The sequence below is a fragment of the Ruditapes philippinarum genome, unplaced genomic scaffold (genome assembly GCF_026571515.1).
Source record: "Ruditapes philippinarum isolate M1 unplaced genomic scaffold, ASM2657151v2 ctg1133_1_1_1_1, whole genome shotgun sequence".
NCBI classification, from domain to species: domain Eukaryota; kingdom Metazoa; phylum Mollusca; class Bivalvia; order Venerida; family Veneridae; genus Ruditapes; species Ruditapes philippinarum.
Window position 1 is genome coordinate 53,720 of NW_026855123.1, and position 23,354 is coordinate 77,073.

A 23,354-nucleotide genomic window follows, 5' to 3' on the forward strand; every position below is an offset into this window, starting at 1 on the left:
CCTCATGAAAGTAGTTCAACTTCATGAAAAAAAAGCGTAAATGATTTTTTTGTTTATTTTTGGTGGGGATTAAAATCACACCAAAACTGTTTAGGTCATATGGTGACTAAGGTGGAGGAAGACCTCAGATGTCCCGCTTTGCATTTTCCTCAGGCACAAGCGAGCACCTAAGTAGAACCACCAACCTTCTGAATGCCAGCTAGGTACTTCTTCACATGAAAGAATCAAAAATCGCTGCCTTGATTCAAACCCACACAGACAGTAGTGAAGTGCTAGTGGTTCTAAGTAGTCAATCTAAACAACTTGGCCACGAAAGCCTCAGCTAAGAAAGCCTCCATTTCTTTAAAGGGACTCCACTGAGGTTTAAAAGCCTAAAAACATAACATTTGAATTTCTTACATAAATGAGCTGGGGCACTTAAACAGAATGGTATGCAGAGATAGTTAAGAAATATACTTTGAAATAAATTGAAAATAGTATTTTTATGCTTTTCTTAGCCAGATTTGAATGAAAAGCGTTTAAACGCTTTTCATTTTGGGTCATTTTTTACAATTTGAATAATTATTCTGCAAAAACGAAGTGCGCAAATGATCTGAAATTTTGCACAAAGATTAGTGGTCTAAATCTACATCAAATGGTATATTTATCTGGAAAAAATATTTTCAGTCCCATCATGTCATAAAACCTCAATGGAGTCTCTTTAATAAAATTAGTATTATTCCACATACACTAAAGTGACAGTGAACAATATTTTATTGCATGGTACATGTATTATGGTCTGCCTTCAATCTCAAACAATTTTTCTTTGACATCTGCATTAAATTGTTTTGTCTGTATGCATCCAAATAATATGTAACTTGTTATTATCATAGTAATGTCTCAAAGCTCCATTTAAATCATATTTTTAAATAGATTACTTTTATTGCTGTGCAACTATACTGGTTGTGAAGAAAATTATATTCTATGTACAAACAATGTATCACCAATCATTCAAAGTAAATTTTGTGAAAGAAATGCAAAACAACTATATAAGACTGCTAAATATGCAACACCAATAACTCTGCCAGAGGTTACAGTATTTAAATTAAAAAAATTATTTATTGGGTACTTTCCATCAAATTTTAAAAACAAGAGGGCCATGATGGCCCTGAGGTCGCTCATCTGTATAATGGCACCCGGAGCGGGGCCAGTTTAAACCCCAGGGCTTTTATTTGAACAAATTTGGAAGACACCCATAAGAAGATGTTTCATGCTAAACATCTATGCTCTAGCTCATTGGGTTTTTTTAAAAGAAGATTTTTTAAGTTTTTACTATACACATATAGTTAAAACCAATGACACCCCTGGGGAGGGGCCAATTTTGACCCAAGGGCTTTTATTTGAACAAACTTTGTAGACAATTACTAGAAGATGTTTCATGCTTAATATCTAAACTCTAGCTATTTGGGTTTTTTCAAAGAAGATTTTTAAGTTTTTGCTATACAAATATAAGGAAAATCAATAACACCCGGGGCGGGGCCAATTTTGACTCCAGGGCTTTTATTTGAACAAACTTTGTAGACACTCACTAGAAGATGTTTCATGCTTAATATCTAAACTCCAGCTATTTTGGTTTTTTCAAAGAAGATTTTTTAAGTTTTTACTATATGCATATATGGAAAATCAATGACCCCTTGGGGCGGGGCCAATTTTGACCCCAGGGCTTTTATTTGAACAAACTTTGTAGACACTCATTAGAAGATGTTTCATGCTTAATATCTAAACTCTACCTATTTTGGTTTTTTCCAAGAAGATTTTTAAGTTTTTACTATATGCATATAGGGAAAAATCAAAGACCCCCTGGGGCGGGGCCAATTTTGACCCCAGGGCTTTTATTTTAACAAGCTTGGTAGACACTCATTAGAAGATGTTTCATGCCAAATATCTTAGCTCTAGCTCTTTGGGTTCTTTAAAAGAAGATTTTTTAAGTTTTTACTATATGCATATAGGGAAAATCAAAGACCCCCTGGGTCGGGGCCAATTTTGACCCCTAGGCTTTTATTTGAACAAACTTGGTAGACACTCACTAGAAGATGTTTCATGCTAAATATCTTAGCTCTAGCTCTTTGGGTTCTTTAAAAGAAGATTTTTTAAGTTTTTACTATATGCATATAGAGAAAATCAATGACCCCCTGGGGCGGGGCCAATTTTGACCCCAGGGCTTTTATTTGAACAAACTTGGTAGACACTCATTAGAAGATGATTCATGCCAAATATCTAAGCTCTAGCTCTTGGGTTTTTTTAAGAGAAGATATTTAAAGTTTTTTCTTTCGGTTGCCATGGCAACCAGAGTTCTGCATGGAATTAAATTCCTTGAACAATTTTTAAAGGTGACCATCAAAGGAACATTCCTGTGAAGTTTGGATGAAATTGGCTTAGTGGTTTATGAGGAGATGTCATTTAAAGTAAAAGTTTACGGACGGACGGACGACGGACGGACGCTGGACGAAAAGCGATCACAAAAGCTCACCCTGTCACTTTGTGACAGGTGAGCTAAAAATAGTATGGAATTTACCCACTTTCATGTCAATATATTATTGAACAATCAATATCACACAAAATCTTGAAATAGCACAATCACTGTCTACAGAAGCTTATAAAAAGAAATGCATAATATTAAGAAAACACCAGTTTTTCATATCAATTTTAACAGTTTCTCTTATCTACAACTATTCATTCACCAACAAGGCTATAAATAATATACTGGGACATCACTTTTTGTTTTTGTTTTCAAAGAACATCTGTATCAGAAGAAGCTTGCACAATGCTGTGGAATTTGATCATTATCAAGCAGAAGTTTAGTTTTGAGTCTGGTAAGTCATGTGAAGCAGAAATCAATCAGCATCAGTAGAAGTTTGGTTTAAAGTCTGATGGAAGGAACATCAGACTCAGGTGATGCTTGCATGTTGCTGTGGAAATCAACCAGTTTCAGTAGAAGTTTGGTTTGAAGTCTGGTGGAAGTACAATGTAACATCAGACTCAAGTGATGCTTGCATGTTGATTTGGAAATCAATCAATATCATTAAAAGTTTCATTTAAAAGTCTGAGAGAAGAAAAAAGAATCTGAGTCCTGTAAAGCTTGCATGTTGCTTTGTAAATTGATCAGTATCAAGAGAAGTTTGGTTTAAACTCTGGTGGTAGCAAATCTATTGATGTATAATATAGGACATATGCTGCTGACGTCTGAAAGTACACAATATACATAGATGGTCAAACATATCGCACTAGATGTAAAATTTATCCAAAACATTCAGACAAAAAGTGATACTTTAATAGCAACTTGAAAAAAAATCCATTAAAACTTGGATAAATTCAAATTTATAGACTTGGGGATTATTGTATATCAGCAAACTTATAAACTTGTGCTTGCACATTTTTTTCTGCATTTTGTTTTAAACATTGTATCTAGTTCAAAATAATCGTGACTAACCTTGACACTGGACTCGGAAGTATCATACACCTCGTGGTCATCAAACTTGTACCATTTCTGTGTGGTCGGATTTCTACAACATGCGGTGTCTACAAGTATACAACAACATTACATGATTGTATGACAATACATTCATCGAAAGTTGTCCATATTTAAGAGTATGATGAAATTTGTTACTTTCTTTACTCCAATTTATTAGTTTAATTCTGTCCAATAGGAAATTTCAGAAAGGCATCTGTGTAAGAATAAGCTGGATACCTAATCCTGACATAAAATAATGCAACATTCCAGGGAATATTTAAACTCTTCTATTATCATTATTGTTGTTTTAACAAATTCGATTCGACTTGTTTCTCAAAAAGAGTATCATAATAGTGTAAATATCAAAAAAAATATTAACATTTCCACAGAATGATTCTAAAACATTGAAATGTTAGTGCAGTAACGGGTTAACTTCTTACATAATCTAATAGGAGTTAACCAATTACTGCACTAAGGTGACAATATCACTTATGGTTGTTTGTTTGATTGGTTTTAAATGCCTATTTCAACACATTTTTTAGTCATAAATCACCAGCCGGTCAACTTCCTGGATTACTAACCAGTAATTGTAATGTTCTCCACAAGTGACCAACAACTAATGTTAAAGATAAAGCAAAACATGTTTTTATGAACTGTGTTGGTTTGTGATCTTTTTATTGGAGAGTACTGTTCACATGGGGATGCATCTTTCTACAATACTCAGTTACCCACCAAATATCTAACACATGTCTAGAAAATATAAAATATAAATCACTTACAATGGCCTCCATCTAGAGTCCCAAAGTGATTCTGAAAATAAATAAGAAGAAATTAAAGCTATAAACAGAAATGTACCTTGAGTAAATATTAACAAGAGCTGCCGGTAGGACAGCAACGCTCGACTATTCTTAGTGCTTGATAGTAAAAAAAATGCTTGATACAGTTACCTCCTCCTGTTTACAGGTTGGGGTCATGATGGTGAACAAGTGTGCAAAGTTTCAAAGCCATATGTCAATGGACTTTGAAAATATTTGAACTATTACAAAAACTTTAACGTAAATTCTAAGTCGAAAAAGGGGCATAATTCTGTCAAAATGCTTGATATAGTTACCTCCTCCTGTCTACAGGTTGGGGTCATGATGGTGAACAAGTGTGCAAAGTTTCAAAGCCATATGTCAATGGACTTTGAAAATATTTGAACTATTACAAAAACTTTAACGTAAATTCTAAGTCGAAAAAGGGGCATAATTATATCAAAATGCTTGATACAGTTACCTCCTCCTGTCTACAGGTTGGGGTCATGATGGTGAACAAGTGTGCAAAGTTTCAAAGCCATATGTCAATGGACTTTGAAAATATTTGAACTATTACAAAAACTTTAACATAAGTGGTTACACCGACGCTCGGGTGACTACAATAGCTCTACTTATTCTTATCGAATAGTCGAGCTAAAAATAACTTATTATCAAAATATAAAACCACACATTTCAACTACTTCAAGCACAGCAATCTAGTCTGGGTTTTTTTGTGTTTTTTTTTTATTGGGTTTTATGTCACACCATCATATAGGTCATATTGCGACATTCCAGCTTATCTGGTGCAGAAAGACCTTAGGTGTCCTTCCATGCATTATTTCAGGCACAAACGGACACCTGAGTAGAACAACTGAAGTTCCATAAGCTAGCTGGATAGCTTTCTCACATGAAAGAATGCAAAGTCCCTGTCAGGATTCGAACCCACAGCGGTGAGGGGCAAGTGGTTTGAAGTCAACGACCTTAACCACTAGGCCACAGACGCCCCTCGATTCATGTTTATCCATGATGAAAAAGGTTGGTGGGTTTTTTTTACAGATTCCAAACATAACTTAACACTGTTAGTGTTACTTACAGATACAGCATAGAGTTTATATGGCTTTGGTCTCGGACCCATCACAAACGAGGACATGTCTAAACCTTTAACAGGAAAATCCACGTGAGCATTTATTTTTGTTCTCCATTGACCTTCATACACAAATCTGTAAAATAAATTGAAATTTTATTTAATTTTGTATACTAGTCAAATTGTTATGAAGAGGCCAAATTACTAGAAGCTGGAGACATACAAACAGATGAACAGAAAACTAATCTGTATTATATATTATACATGACTATCATATAATCATCATCTACATCTTGGCCCGAATCACTTTAAATGCTTTTAAACAAGAAGCAAAATTTAATACAGTATGCAATTTAACGAAAATTTCTATATAAAGTGGAATGACCCTAAAAATATGTTATTGAAATTTGCTTTTGTGAAAAAAAAAATGTAATACTTATGAATATTGTTATTGACAGATTATATTAAACCCCCCCACCCCCCCCCAACCCCCCGACGTGAAATTCTCCTACCTATCTGTCCCTGGCCCAAGTTCCCTTTTAAATAGTTAGGGACATTGTGACATAACGCCTCCCAGTTTACATCATTAAATTACAGTTGATGTAAATTATTAATCATTTAGCAATTTAGCCTACCAGTTTGGAGCATTCAAATGCAAATAAGATAATTTATTCACAAAATGATAAAATGGCTACCTGTTTAATGCAATCAACAATATGTGTGGTAGTTTCCAAATAACAATATTTTTGACAGAGTCCCGGTAACATTTACATTGTGGACATTTCCAGCGTGAACTTCCCGTCATTTTCTCTTCTGCTGCAAACTGACGTAGACAATCCTGAAAAATATGCAAAAATTTTCACGGAAAATAATATTTTTTTCCCAACTGTTAGACAAAACTTAAAATGGAAAATAATAGTTACTTCTGTTGACAACTGTTGAATAAAAATTTCATTGGTATGTCATAGTTTCTTGTGTTCCCTACAGCTGGACAAAACTTCTATTGGAAAGAAAAGTTACATTTGTCATGCATGCCATAACTTCTAGGCTACTTTCCAGGGCACTTTTCATGGGGGAGGTGGGGGAGTGTCATTAAGATCAGCAACTGAATTGTTTCTTAAATATTCTAAAATGGCACTTGTAATCAAAAAGAGGTTAAATTAAGCACAAATAACCCGTACTGTGTTGGTAACACTGTTGAAGTATGGTAATAAATACTGTAAAATATGTCATTAATCCCACATAAACATGTAGGCGCATCAAAGTGCGTTTTTCTCCAGCTTGATTTTCTTGAAATATTTTGGCCTATGATCTATAGGCATGAAGCTTTAATTTAATGGCTACAATGTGTCTCTGTCATTCAGCTGGACTTTGCCATCAAAACAATCTTGTCCCCTTAAAGAATGCTCAGCAAGCAAATGGATGAGAAAATAATAACTTATTTTTCCAGTAAAAACAATTAACACATAAATACTTATTACGTAAATGGTACCTAAAAAGTGATATATGACTTCCTGTTTTTTTTACTAAGAGGATTGGACGAGCTTATTTACGTATCAAGTAACATAACAGGATAGTTTTTCAGCAAATGGATCGAGATAAACTGCTAACTAGGAAACCTGGTTGGTATTTAATCGATAATATCAAGAACTTATATATGGTAAATATCACGTTTAATCTCATAAAAAAAGAGGTTTTTTTTACTACTCACCAATTTAACCCTTAACCCTTTAACCCCCTGCTGAATATGTGTAATGGTTTTACCTTGCTTGAAATTTGGAAAAGTCCATTCACAGTTTAAGGGACATCAGTATCAAAATACACTAAGCTAACAACTGTATAGAAGCTGGGCAGACTGGGCTGGATCTCTACTGACGACAAAGCCAAATCACTTTTGATTTCCAGCAGGTTAAGGGTTAAAAGAATAATTAATAAACATCTTCTTGTATAAGGGGACTTAACCTCCATGTAGAGTATGGGCTATAAACAAAATTTTTTAACGAGTTGGAGGTGGTGTTGATAGTTCACACTCCAGGTCAATACAGTAAGCCATTTATAATCATTATAGTACAGTTCAGTAACTGTACTGTTCCTGAGCAGGCTGTCAAGCAGTTTACCAGTACCAGGTGCCTTGTCTTTCGCAAGGAACTTACACCATCAGAGCAGAGCAGAGATAAAGTGGTGGTGACCATAGAAAGGATTTCATGATCAATTTATCACAAGGAAAGTGAGCTGTGCCATCCACTAACCAAACTGACTTGATACCCTATTCCAGGGAAGAGATGACACACCAAATATCTAAGATATTAGCCAACATAATTATGAAGGAGAATTTCTTTATGGTTGGTTTGTAGGTCATACCAACACAATGTAGGCCATATCAAAATCTGATTAGAACCTTCAACTTTCTATAATCTAGCTTGATGGCTTCCTCATATGAAAGAATCCAAAATCACTTTTAGGATTCGAACTGGCAGCAGTGAGGGGCCCTGGTTTGAAGTCAACAACCTTAACCACTAGCAACATGCATTAAGTAAGAACAGAAGTGAAGGGCAATGGAGGGGAGGGGAAAGGGGAGGGACAAGGGAAAAGGTGAGGGGTGAAGGGAAAGGGGAGAGAGAAGGAAAAGGGGAAGTGAAGGGATCATCAGGGCAAAACCAGCAACACTTCATGACATAATTTCATGGGAGAATGAGAAAATCATATTTACCTGTAGAGTGCATTTACCAGACGAAGGTATTGGTAGTGACAGAAACATGAAGGCTTGAAACGTTACACTCTTCTTCCTACATGTCAGGCACATGATGGTTGATTTTAACTGACCCTGAAAACAAACAAAGAGCAATGCATTCAATACAAATGCTTGTCTGTTAAAAATTTTAAGTTATAAATCTTTCCTAAAATTTCAAAGTTACAGAGTAGTTATCAATTTTCTAGTACTTTTTTTGTCTGCATATATGAGAAAACATAATTATTGATATTTATCTGAAACAGCTATACTATAATAAATTTTTACCTGAAACATTTCTACAATAATAGATTCTTACCTGAAACAGCTCTACAATAATAGATTCTTACTTGAAACAGCTCTACATTAATAGATTCTTACCTGAAACAGCTCTACAATAATAGATTCTTACTTGAAACAGCTCTACAATAATAGATTCTTACCAGAAAGAGTTCTACAATAATAGATTCTTACCTGAAACAGCTCTACAATAATAGATTCTTACTTGAAACAGCTCTACAATAATAGATTCTTACCAGAAGAGTTCTACAATAATAGATTCTTACCTGAAACAGCTCTACAATAATAGATTCTTACTTGAAACAGCTCTACAATAATAGATTCTTACCAGAAAGAGTTCTACAATAATAGATTCTTACTTGAAACGGCTCTACAATAATAGATTCTTACCAGAAAGAGTTCTACAATAATAGATTCTTACTTGAAACAGCTCTACAATAATAGATTCTTACTTGAAACAGCTCTACATTAATAGATTCTTACCTGAAACAGCTCTACAATAATAGATTCTTACTTGAAACAGCTCTACAATAATAGATTCTTACCTGAAACAGCTCTACAATAATAGATTCTTACTTGAACAGCTCTTCAATAATTGATTCTTACTTGAAACAGCTCTATAATAATAGATTCTTACTTAAAACAGCTTTTTAATAATAGATTCTTACTTGAAACGGCTCTACAATAATATTTTATTCTTACTTGAAACGGCTCTACAATAATATTTTATTCTTACCTGAAACAGCTCTACAATAATATTATATTCTGACCCGAAACAGCTCTACAATAATAATATATTCTTACTTGAAACAGCTCTACAATAATGTTATATTCTTACCTCTGAAACAGCTCTACAATGATAGATTCTTACCTGAAACTACTCTACAACAAGAATGTCAAATGGCACATATACCCCCCTTTCTAGCCATTGACTCACAAAATTGGTAATTTTATTACAGAAACTTGCCAAAAATGGGTACAGGGAAGTGTTCAATTATGGAAAAATCAATGGAAAACATTTTGACATTTAAGGCCCATGTGACATTGACCTTTGACCTAATGACCCCTAGATCAATAGAGGTCATCTACTACTTATGACCAATAACTAGATGAAATATGAAGATTTTGTGATGAATAGTTTTCAAGATAATCAGCTTTAACCCTTTTGACATTTAAGGCCCCTGTGACCTTGACCTTTGACCTAGTGACCCCAGAATCAATAGGGGTCATCTACTAGTGATAACCAATCACTATGTGAAATATGAAGACCTTGTGATACATACTTTTCAAGATAATCAGCGGAAACCATTTTGACATTTAAGGCCCCTGTGACCTTGACCTTTGACCTAGTGACCCCAAAATCTATAGGGGTCATCTACTAGTTATGACCAATCACTGAGTGAAATATGAAGACTTTGTGATAAATACTTTTCAAGATAATCAGCGGAAACCATTTTGACATTTTAAGGTCCCTGTGACCTTGACCTTTGACCTAGTGACCCCAAAATCAATAGGGGTCATCTACTAGTGATGACCAATCACTATGTGAAATATGAAGACTTTGTGATACATACTTTTCAAGATAATCAGCGAAAACCATTTTGACATTCCAGGCCCCTGTGACCTTGACCTTTGACCTAGTGACCCCAAAATCAATAGGGGTCATCTACTAGTGATGACCAATCACTATGTGAAATATGAAGACTTTGTGATACATACTTTTCAAGATAATCAGCGGAAACCATTTTGACATTTAAGGTCCCTGTGACCTTGACCTTTGACCTAGTGACCCCAAAATCAATAGGGGTCATCTACTAGTTATGACCAATCACTATGTGAAATATGAAGACTTTGTGTTAAATACTTTTCAAGATAATCAGCGGAAACCATGTGGTCTACCGACGGACAGTCCGACGGACCGACAGACAGACAGACCGACATTAGCAAAACAATATACCTCCTCTTCTTCGAAGGGGGGTATAATAAAAGATTTTTGCCTAAAACAGCTCTACAATAATATACTCTTACCTGAAACAGCTTTATGATAATAGAGTCTTACCTGAAACAGCTCTACAATAAATAGATTCTTACCTGAAACAGCTCTACAATAATAGACTTCTACCTGAAACAGCTCTACATTAATAGATTCTTACCTGAAACAGCTCTACAATAATACGTTTTTACATGAAACAGATAAACAGTGATATTTACCTGAAACAGCTCTACAATTATACATTAATACATGAAACAGCTCTACAATAATAGATTCTTACCTGAAACAGCTCTACAATTATAGATTCATTGTGAAGTTTATGATTATTCCAAGCTATTTCTGCACCAATGTGATCTGGTAACTTGTCATTGTCTTGGTCAGCTATCTTTGGACGGGTCTTCACCTGATTGTAGCATAAAACAAGATACAAATGATCGGTTAAGCTGAATAAATATACAGAAAATTTTTCTTCCAATTTTTTCACTTCAATTTGTCAATTCATTGATTTACAAAATGTCTTTCATAAAAAAAACAAAAAAAAAAACAAAAAAAACATAACTTACAGTAAAATAGAAAATTTTAATGACTTTTTACACTCTCAAAAATTACACCTCTAAAATTTTGACCATTTAGCAAGGTTTGTTTGGTTGGTTTGACAGCATATAAACACAGTGGTTTAAACATAATTATTTAAGCTCGATTGCGAAATAAGTTCTTGCAACTAATATTCATCACCTTCAAGTCTGCTACCTATAACCAACCAGTACTGGTGTCATATGAAGAAACACTGATGTGACCCAATTAGGGCTGGAACCCATGATATCTGGGTTGAAAGGCAGACACCTTAACCATTAGGCCAACACTCCCTTTGTAAACATAGTATAGGTCATATGGCGCAAAAAATAAGAAAAAATTATTTTGGCTAATCTCAAGTGATGTCAAGGTTCAATATAATACTCCAAAAAACTTCAATCTTGCCTACCTTATTGAGTCCCTCATGAAGACTGTCCAGAAGAAATGTAAGAAATTCTTGACTATCTTGTTGCTCATACCCAGCAAACATTGGCTGGTGTTTCCCTACCACAGACTGTAAATAAGCGAAAATAACACAAGAAATTACACAATGCAACAAAACTAAGTTTTCAAAATTCATGTTTCACAGAAGCTTTGACATCAAGTGCCCTGGCATGGCTTTCACTAACGATCTCAAAGTCAAAATCACAGCTCAAATCTGAGATTTTTCTCAACCCGAGATTGGGATTTTTCTCAGTTTGGCTTTAATTAAAATTTCCTGAGACAAATCTCATTTTATTATTTTTCTCACTTTTAGAATGTTAGTTAAAGCCAATGGCTGGTGCATTTTGTCAGCATTTTGCAATTCAAACTAATTACCAGATTTTTCCATTTGAAAAACCTGGTGAATGAATTATTTGTTTGGCTTAAAAAACCTGGTGAATTATATATTTTGGCTTAAAAAACCTGGTAAATGAATAATTTGTTTGGCTTACAAAGTCTTTCTAAAGAATAAATTCTTCTTTTGCCCTTACACACTTTCCGTAGTTTAAACAATCGGGAGAAAAATACTCTAAGCATTAATAAATCTTTTTATATTTCTGAACTTGAAGAAATAAGTAAATGTTGTTGTTTTTTTATTCAATTCATATAATTTGCTTTGAATATTGGAACAATTTCTTTTCAATTAAAGGTATGGAACAATTTTCCTTTCAATAAAAAAGTATTGAACAATTTCTATTCACTAAAAGGTATACAACAATTTCTATAGACCAGTGCCTCGTCCAATACAGGTTTGACAGCTGTGTACTTGTCCAATAGAATTCAGTATTGTACTCAGCAATATATATTAACCCCATAAAACATTTACAACATTTCCTGTAATACATTTCCCTATAATTAAAACATAGCATTACCTTAAAATCTCTAGGAGTTATAAACCTGTACTGTCCTGACCAAAGGGACTTAACCAAGTATGCAAAATCATCTGTTACTTCCCATAAATTTCCAGATTTGCCTCCCCTGAAATGTAAATTATTTATATGTATAGTGTAAGACATGTGTATGATGAACATTAAATAAAAAATTTAAAGCTACATATCTCCAGTTTAATAAAGAAAATCAGAAGAATCCTATCCAAGTTTACGTAATTGTTTTTTGTTTCTGTTCTCTGTTTTTCATTGAAATTGTAACATTTTTTGGTCAATTTTTACGCCATATCTCAGTAGACAGACCAACTTAACCAGGGTTCCTAGAAAACATACAAGTAAATGCAGATTTCTCTGCAAGTGAGAGACTTATCAATAAGCTGTGAGGAACAAATGACCATTACACTCAATGTCCAAGATGAACTGTCAAAGAGTTATTTTCACCTTGCTCAAGAAACTAGCCAGCAAAATCCAGGATTACAAATCCAATGCTTTTGATATTAACTTAAGTAGTCATGTTTGAAGTAAACTTTGACAAAATTTGCTTGTCACCATATTTCTGAAACGATCCATGCTGTTCACTTACAAACCCTATTACAAGTAGAGAAACTAATAGCGAACAGCATGGATCCTGATCAGACTGCGCGAATGCGCAGGCTGGTCTGGATCCATGCTGGTCGCAAACCCATTATGTTGGTTTTGTCATGACGCGGCTCAAATAGCTAATCACTTTTGGTGCCAGCAAGGTTAGGGATAATCTCACCTGTTAATATCATACAGGAACATATCTGTAAGAAGGTACGTAACAAGTGGCGATGTATTGTTCAGACATTGTATCGTGCTGTTCATATAACAAGTGTTACCAAGGTTACGTAATCCAGTCAATGCAGGTCCCTGAAAAAAAAATGTGTATATTTATTTGCTTAAATAAAGTCATAAAACAGAGATGATTGAAAATCCACTGGTCTGTTCATGATGGCAAAAAAATTGGTCATTCAGCAAGTTACACTTAGCAAAGGTAAGTATGACAAGAGCTAGTATTTGAATGTCCAAAGACAAACACATAACCAGAACTCTAATGAAATGCCCCTTTATTTCGTAATTACTACAGACTATAATTTATAATTAGTAATGTCAGCCTGATTAATTTAAAAAAAAATCTCACAAAAGCCTTCAAAAAACCTATTTTACAACATAACTCATCAATAACATTAAAATACAAAAGGAAAATGAAAATATTTAACTCATCATAGTCCGAGTACAGTGTGTACTGTCTGGTAATAAGGTATGTTACAGAGTTTATCCATTCCGCATTAGCAAGGGAGGTAAAAATAAATTTCATCCAGGTTCTTGTCTTGCTGACTTCCAAGTTAAAAATAAACACTTTATGTCAAAATTATTTAATATCATGTCAAATCACTTACCACATTTCCATAGACTGGATTCAAATCTCTTCTTTTTGCAGGTAAAGCAACAGGCATGGGTCTGAAAAATCAGTAAATGAAAATGGTATCTTTTTTTCTACCTGTTTTAAAGGCCCATTATTCTCCAGAAATGCTTATACTTTCATTTCTCAGAAGCTTTTAATTTTTTTATAATTTACAAAAAGTTATTCACTACAAGAGCGAGCCATCTTTTACTTCTGTTGCATTTTGACAAGTAGTACAATTACAGTGATTTAGTATTTTAACTTGCATTCAAAATTCTACTTTGTTTACATTTCGCTACCTTTATTACAAATAGTATCACATTCAGCGCTACTTTCTTCGGATATTAAGCTTCTAAAATCCCCTAAACAATTATTTAAATGCTATAAATCTCATGTTTACCTTTTCTTAAGAATGAAACATTAATTCATTTCTGAGGCATAAATTAATTTGCCTATAAAATCATATTTACCCAATCAAAACATCATTTTCACCATACAAATAAAAGCAAGTAATATGGTCAGACATATTTTATTAGGGTTATCATTGCAGTGTTCTCCGTAAGTTTTTAAAGTACCCAGTCAAGATCTGATAGACAGCAACAGTATAACACTTTGAAACATTTTAAAGTTGTTTTTTTTGGGGTTTTTTTTTATTTTTCATTTAAACACAGACCTGCCCATTCAGTTAAATAGGGAGATCATAAGATTGGTAACCAAGGGGTTGACCGGTTCGACATTTAGGCATCGTAAAATTTCAATGTGACAATCGATCTCTTGGACATCAAGTCTAATGATAACTTGCCTCTCACCAATGATTGAGAAACCATTCTGGTTTTGTTGTCAATCACTTGCGAAGAATTTGGAAATTACTGGTTAGTTATCCAGGAAAGTTGGTTTAACCATGGGTAAAAGTTGGAAATTTATAAAATCCTGAAAATCCTGAATTAAGCAGTTTTTTTCTATAGTTTTACATAGAAAATAGAAGGCTTTAAGGAGACTGGAAATACTTAACTGCAGTAATTTTCCTGAAAACTTTTACCCATGTGGTTAGGTGGACTGACCAACATTTTGTTAGCAGGTGGGGCTAACAGAGAATACTCTTCTTTTGTTTTGTTTTAAGTAACACCAACACAGTAAAGGTCTTATGGGAACTTTCTTGCTTTACTGGTGGAAGGAGACCTTGGGTGACCCTTTGTGCATTATTTCAGTTTATGTTGAGGTTACCTAGTTAAAAGCTTATTTCTATTTTAAACACAATTGGGCCATCTTGTAAAGTGGATCAAATGAATTTTAGATTTTTTTGTGTACAACACCACAATGTGCTGAGGTGAACTAAAAATTTAAATACCTTTTAACAGGTTTATTTCCTCTGTCAACAGACGGCATTGGTTTCCTTTGGGGGAGTTTAGCCTCATCCTCCATCATCTGTGCAATATTAGGTGAGGAGTTTGACCTCTTGAGGCCACCTGACTTTGGTGTAGAGGGTTCATCTTTCAGTCGTGTAGTGTATGTACCACCTTTACCTTCACCTGTTGTATTTTTTTATAAAAATATAGATACAGTCAAACTTGAGCTTATGAATACATTAAAGTAATCACTATCCCTAAATAAAGACCACCCTCAAATAAAGACCATATCTAAATTAAGTCCATCTATATGATAAAGACCATCTCAAAATGAAATCTCTATTCTGTTTATATTATTTCAAAACTCTTTATTGTTTACAATCTATTAAGCAATAAACTGCGATAGTGTTACCCAAATACTGACAGTGTTACACCCATATCTAAAGTGTTACACCAATACCAATAGTGTTACACTAATACCAATAGTGTTACACTAATACCAATAGTGTTACATCAATACCAATAGTGTTACACCTATACCAAAAGTGTAACACCAACACCAATAGTGTTACACCAATACCAATAGTGTTACACTCATACCAATAGTGTTACACTCATACCAATAGTGTTACACCAACACCAATAGTGTTACACTCATACCAATAGTGTTACACTCATACCAATAGTGTTACACCAACATCAATAGTGTTACACTCATACCAATAGTGTTACACTCATACCAATAGTGTTACACTCATACCAATAGTGTTACACCAACACCAATAGTGTTACACTCATACCAATAGTGTTACACTCATAACAATAGTGTTACACCAACACCAATAGTGTTACACTCATACCAATAGTGTTAAACCAATACCAATAGTGTTACATCAACAACAATAGTGTTACACTAACACCAATACCAATAGTAGTACACCAACACAAAAGTGTTACACCAATACTGATACTATTACACCAACACCAAAAGAAATTACACTAACATCAACAGTGTTACACTAACACCATAAGTGTTATACCAACACAAGCAATGTTACACTGACACATGGGTAGGTAGAATAGCACTAATATTCTATAAATACACCAGAAAGCTGGGATTCAGCATTAATAAACTCACATCGGTTCCCTTTGTTTAGTTATCTCAAGGTTCAAATATAACAATATGTTAGAAAGCTGGGAACAAGCACAATTATACTAACCTGGTGGGTCCCATTGTGTGGTTCCCTCATTATGGTTGATATAGAAGTATCTGTTTGTGCTGGGATCCAGCTGTTTCTCCCAGCCTTTCTGAAGGTTTGGTGAGGGAACCGGTTTAGGCTTTGTCTTAGCTTCTGTAATATACAGAAATGACGCTAATATGAAACAGTTTCTAAAGAAAGTTAGTTTATATTTTCATTCACTTTACATTTTAATTTATACATCATGATGAAACATTAACCATACTGTATTTAGTAGTAGATTCTATATATAGAATAGTTACAAGTTAAGGAAGAAAAATTATAAAAAATAACCCCATACTTATTAGAATACTAACTTAACATAACTCCATAAACTGATATATCTACCTTGAGGTTAGAGACTGTAAGAAAGAAATCTATTTTGACCAATTTCTATAATTTTCATTATCAATTTTATCATTTCCCATAATCTTTTTTTACATTTCCAATAATCGATTTTTATATTTCCTAATAATTAATTTTAACATTTCCCACAATTAATGTTTATATTTCCTCATAATCAATTTGATCATTTCCAATAATCGATTTTTATATTTCCCCATTATCAATTTTAACATGTCAATTATCAACTTTTAAATTTCCAATCAACATCTAGATTTACCTTTCACAATTCTGACATCTCCCATAATCAAATTTTACATTCCTACCACCAACTTTTACATTTTTTTTAAACTAACTTCAAGATTTCTCCATTAACAATTTTCACATTTCCTATCAATTTTCACATTTATTTTCAATGATCAATTTTTACATTGCCATCATCAACTTTCATGTTTTACAAATTTTCACATTTACAAATTTTCACATTTCCCACCATCAATTTTCACATTTACAATAAAGAAAGTCTAAACTTACCATTCATTAACCTGATCTTCTCATCAGCAAAACGTTTAGCCTCCGCAGCTTTCTTTCTATCTTCTATATCCCTTTCTCTTTTCTCTCTTTCCAATCTTTCCTTCTCTGTTCTTTCTTTCTCCAGTCGCAATTTTTCCCTACGCTCTGTTTCCAATCTGTCTAGATCAGCCTACAAAGTTACACAAATTTGTCACCTTAGTGCAATAACAGATTAACTGCTATTAAATTTAGAAGCACTTATTATGTTATTGCAATAAGGTGATGACATGTCATTTCTTGAAAAATGTAAGATATCAAGGCAATTCATATGTTGCTGTAAATAGGCTATTGCTCTACCGAGGACCACAAAGTTGAGGTTGCACTGTAGATCTTTCAAGAAATGACATGTTTCTATATTTCTCATTATCAATTGTATCAATTCAATTCAAAAGATTATTTGCATAAAGCATGTAAAAACAATGCCTATAACATTTTTGGTAATCAATTTTTGTATTTCCAATAATCAATTTAATCACTTCCATCTGCATCAGTTTCATTCTTACCTAAGTACAACTTCACAACTGACCAATAAATGTAACCTTTCTAGAGCAACCACTCTTAACAACAATTTTCACCATCAAAACTAGGGTGTTACTCTGTATCAGTTGTACTGTATCAGGTAAACTTATGCTCAAATTTTGGATATAAACATTTATAATGCAAAAGTACAAGTAAGAGATCAACATTTAAGTTCCACCAAAAACAGTTACGTATTTATGGTAACTTTCCTGCTTTACATGTGGAGGAAGACCTCAGGTGCCACTCTGTGCATTATTTCAGTCACGAGCCAACACCTGAGTAGAACCAAGACCTTCCATAAGCTAGCTGGATAGCTTCCTCACATATAAGAATCCAAAAACTCTGGTGAGATTTGAACCAACAGCAGTGTGGATCCAGTGGTTTGAAGTCAATGACTTTAACCTGGCCACAGACACCCTGGAAGATATCAAAGAATGAGCGATCATATATGTTATATTACCTGTTGCCTTCTCTTTTCTTCTAAGGCAGCTAGTCTATCTTTCTCCACCTTAGCTGCCAACTCCCTCTCCCTCTGAAGTCTTTCTTCAAGTTCAATTTTCTCCCTTGCCTGAACAGCGAAAAAAAACAAAATGAAATTTCAAAACTTTTACAATCACGTTGTCTTCAAATAACATATATTGACCATATAATTATCATTTTAGTCTCAAGCAGGCATCAGGGTATAAAAATCAAAAGTATCCAGCCAGAATGTCTCCTAAAGCAGTGAGAAGGAAAGAGAATTTAAGTCAGCAACTTTAACAAGAGGGCCATAATGGCCCTGAAGTCGCTCACCTGTATATAGCCCCCTCCACCACCACCCCTCCCCCCCCCTGGCAGGGCCAATTTTAACCCAAGGGCTTTTATTTGAACAAACTTGATAGACACCCATAAGAAGATGTTTCATGCTAAACATCTAAGCTCTAGCTCTTTGGGTTTCTTAAAAGCAGATTTTTTAAGTTTTTACTATACACATATAGTTAATAAATGACACCCGTACGGGGCCAGTTTTGACCCCAGGGCTTTCATTTGAACAAACTTTGTAGACACTTACTAGAAGATGTTTCATGCTTAATATCTAAACTCTAGCTATTTGGGTTTTTTCAAAGAAGATTTTTAAGTTTTTACTATATGCATATATACGGAAAATTAATGACCCCCTGGGGCGGGGCCAATTTTGACCCCAAGGCTTTTATTTGAACAAACTTGGTAGACACTCATTAGAAGATGTTTCATACTAAATATCTAAGCTCTAGCTCTTTGAGTTCTTTAAAAGAAGATTTTTTAAGTTTTTACTATATGCATATAGGGAAAATCAATGACCCCCTATGGCGGGCCAATTTTTGACCCAAGGGATTTTATTTGAACAAACTTGGTAGACACTCATATAAGAAGATGTTTCATGCTAAATATCTTAGCTCTAGCTCTTTGGGTTCTTTAAAAGAAGATTTTTTAAGTTTTTACTATATGCATATAGGGAAAATCAATGACCCCCTGGGGTGGGGCCAATTTTGACCCCAGGGCTTTTATTTGAACAAACTTGGTAGACACTCACTAGAAGATGTTTCATGCCAAATATCTAAGCTCTAGCTCTTACGGTTTTTTAAAAGATGTTTAAAGTTTTTTCTTTCGGTTGCCATGGCAACCAGAGTTCTGAATGGAATTAAATTCTTTGAACAATTTTTAAAGGTGACCACCAAAGGAACACTCCTGTGAAGTTTGGATGAAATTGGCTTAGTGGTTATGAGGAGATGTCATTTAAAGTAAAAGTTTACGGACGGATGGACGGACGCCGGACGGACGCCGGACGAAAAGCGATCACAAAAGCTCACCCTGTCACTTTGTGACAGGTGAGCTAAAAACTCAACCGTTGAGGCCACAAGAGCAACAAAGGTCGGGAAACAGACAAAAGTTGCCATTTTCGGAACTTCACTATATAGAGTATTACCCTAGGTATCCACTTGCTTATCACCTGGATAAAAACCAAAAAAAATCAATTGATTAAAATTAGTTCTTCAATAAACATGCTACAGTTATACATGTACCTTTCTTTGGTCTTCTGCCTTCATCTGTTTAATTCTTTCTTCTGCTGCAGCAAAATCTTTCCTGTGCTGTTCTTCCTCTTCTTGTGCTCTCTCCCTAGCATTCTAAAAGAGGAATATCAAATTAAATAATCAAAGTTTGATATCTTTTCTACTATAAAAAGAGCACCTTCTTAATATCTTTCTCAAAAGACCTTTCTTACATGAACACCTTACCACAGGCTCCATAATTATCAAATCATTAAGAAAATGGCATCTGTTTACCAGACCATTATGAAAATAGCATTGTTTACCCATCAAGTATAAAAATGGCATCTGTTTTCCATTTAACTATGAAAATGACATCTGTTGACCCATCTACTATGAAAATGACATATATTTACCCATCAACTATGAAAATGGCATCTGTTTCCCAGATAATGAACTAAAGTAGCATCTGAAATTTTTACAGGGCAATCGCAAAATATCTAATTTCATCACTTCATAAAACATCACATACTTTCACTATAATTACTACCTTACCTTTAAATCTTGTTCATCTTTAATTCTTCTCTCATTCTCTAATCTCTCTTCTTCCTTCTTCTTTCTATCCATCCTTAATCTGTCAACTTCTTCCCTTCTTTTTCTCTTTTCTTCCTCTGCTCTCGATAGCTGTTCCAATTCTTTTTTCCTGTTTATTTAGCAATATAGATAATGTAAAAATAGTTCACAAATATGTTTAAAGATCCTGTAAGTTCTTTTTATGGTTTTATATCATAAATATGATGCTCAAATGAAGATTTATCAATATTGTAAAAAGTTTCAAAAAGCATTATTTGTAAAGATATTACCGAATTTAACATTTCATGTAAATAAAGGGAGGTAATTAGAAATTAATTTTCAATAAAGTCTAAGCCAATTTTTTCAATAAGAAATGATTGCATTTATTTTAATGATGACTTATAATTTGTATAAACACTTGCAGTACATATTTAACATACTGTAAAACACTTGTTTTTCGCGAGAACCTTATTTCGCGAATTTGAGGCAAAATGTCCAAAATAATTATTTCGCGTCAACATGAATTCGCGTCTTCCCGAAAAATGTGAAACCAGAAACCCGATGTAATTCGGAAATTTCTGTCCTATCCGTTTACTAACTTTGCGTCGTTTATTGTGCGACGAATGCATTTATATCTGTATCGATTTTCTGATAGCTTGCTTATCTTTTTGTTAACTGTAACCGTCTGTCTAAAAATATGTCAATAAAGTTTGATAATTATTTGATATGTGTTCACTGTGTTTGTCATGTATTCTCCGTGCCTCTAGCATTGTTACTAGTAATATGACATCTTTAAAAGACGATAATTTCCCCAGCATGCAAAGTGTTAAAGTTTCACTGATGAGCCATTCAAAGGCAAGCAGACGAAAATCAATTAAACGGTACTGTAATTTGCCTAACCTGTAGAAAAGGATAATGCATGTTTACCCTCCGGCTTAAACTGTAGTACAATAGACCTACAATAGGGTACAATACTAGTAAATAGAAATGTTACAAACAACTCGCAGGTGCTAAAGTACATTGTACTTGATAAATTGTGTTGGAAATTTAATTAATCCATTAAGTTGGACAGATTTTCACATTAATTAGAACAATCTGTAGAAATACTATTAAAATTTTGTGAGACTCATTAATTTGTTTATACTTAATTCTAGTGCAAGTCACAGTTACCTTCCTTGACACAAGTAATATGCAGCGAAGCAGTTTCTTACTAATACCTCAATAATATCAAATTGTTACAGGTAAATATTTCATAATAGTAATCTGTACGATATGTATATGCTGCGACACTTGAATAGCTACATGATATAACTAGAACTGGTTTCGATACTTTCCCGCAGATATATATATCCATGTGTACGGACAAGTGTATAGACAAAGTGAAATATTCGCGAGAAATATGAATTCGCGTCTTAGAAAACTCGCGAATATTAGCGAAAATAAATTTCTCGCGAATAATAAGTGTTTTACAGTACTCTTGGATGCTTGGAAATTGTTTTAGAAGAATAATTATATACATATATAAAATTTCACGCTAGTGTTGTGACATCCTTAATTACAACATAAAGGATCTTTAATAATTATCTATCTAAGCTCAATTTGAAATGAAAACTTATTAGCTTATCTAAATCACAAGTATTTTATAGTAGGGCAACAATAAAATTGTAAATCGGGTGCAGCGCTGGCTTTTGATTTTGTGGTATGGAGCTCTCTGACAGGGATTTTTTCTTATATTTGATCAAAATATTCAATAATGTATATAAAGTTCTTCAGGCTTGGCAACCTTCTTAATTTACAAACTTTTTTAAAATCATCTTTTTTTTATTTATAATAAGGAGCATCATAAAGGAAATTAAGAAAGGAAAGAAATGAAGAGAGGAAGCACAAGAATGAAGGAAAGAAGAAACAAAAGAAGGAATATCAAAGCGAGAAAGAACATAGGAAGAATATAAGATAGTGTGAGCACAAAAAAATATTTCCTGCTATTAACAAGACAATTCAATGTTTTGCAATACAAGATTGTCTATATATTGCAATACAGGTTTGATTGCATCATGCACCTACAGACATTAAAATATATATATCATAGTAACCTGTGAGTCTCCTCTTGTTCTTTCTCAATTTGTTGATACTGTACTCGCTGTTTTTCTTCCGCCATCTCACTATGTAGATTCTTCTTCAATCTGTAATATCAAATGATATACTTGAGTATTTACTCTCACCCACCACTGGTTTTATGTATTAACAAATTCATTTTTTCTGCTTTGGTTTAACCCTTTCGCTGCCAGAGAGTTATTGCTATATTGATCACCTATTTGCCAAAGGGTTTTCTAAGAAATTACTATAGTATTAATTAGTATAATTATTATTATTTGTTATTAGTATTATAATAATTAATGTATATATGTTTCCAAATCTGTTAGTATAATAATAATTATTGTCGATGGTATAATTTTCTTTATATTTATTATTATTATTATTATTAATTTATTATTATTATAATTATAATTATAGAAACGGCTAAAGCCGTCCATATGGCAAATACGCCGAAAATAACAGGGACGGCATAATGATAAGCAGTCCCTTTGGCAGTGAAAGGGTTAAACCTTGATTGTGAAACAAGTTCTTGCAATTTATATTAATCACTTTCAAGTCTGCTTCTTGGAACCAACCAGAATAAGGGCTAGAACCCATCATCAATGGGTTGAGAAGCTGACATCTTAACCACTAGGCCACTGCTCCCTTTTGTTCTGCTTTAAAATCAGAATGGTCCATCAGTGGTTTCGGGGACTTCAGTATCAAAATACGGCTGCTGTCAATTTATGAAGAAACCTGACTTTTTTCTCTAAAAAAGATGCTTGCTGATTTATAAATTTGTTATTAATATGTCTGACAGGTTACTAGTATATGGCATAATATAAACAGTTGATTGCAATAGAACCCTCCCCAAGCGGTGAGGGTTATATTTACAAACAACCTTTTATATATGCCCATATAAC

The 23,354-nt window shown here is 33.7% G+C and overlaps 1 protein-coding gene across 1 annotated transcript in view; it reads right to left on the reverse strand.

Moving 5' to 3' along the window:
- Positions 1-23,354, reverse strand: part of LOC132742161 (ubiquitin carboxyl-terminal hydrolase 8-like) — an 86,359-nt gene that overhangs the window by 51,150 nt on the left and 11,855 nt on the right. Inside the window, exons 8-9 of the mRNA XM_060730490.1 lie at positions 22,449-22,538; positions 20,338-20,485 (exon numbers count right to left, since the gene is read on the reverse strand). Coding sequence (XP_060586473.1) covers positions 20,338-20,485; positions 22,449-22,538 — 238 coding nt within the window. The remainder of the gene's footprint in view (positions 1-20,337; positions 20,486-22,448; positions 22,539-23,354) is intronic.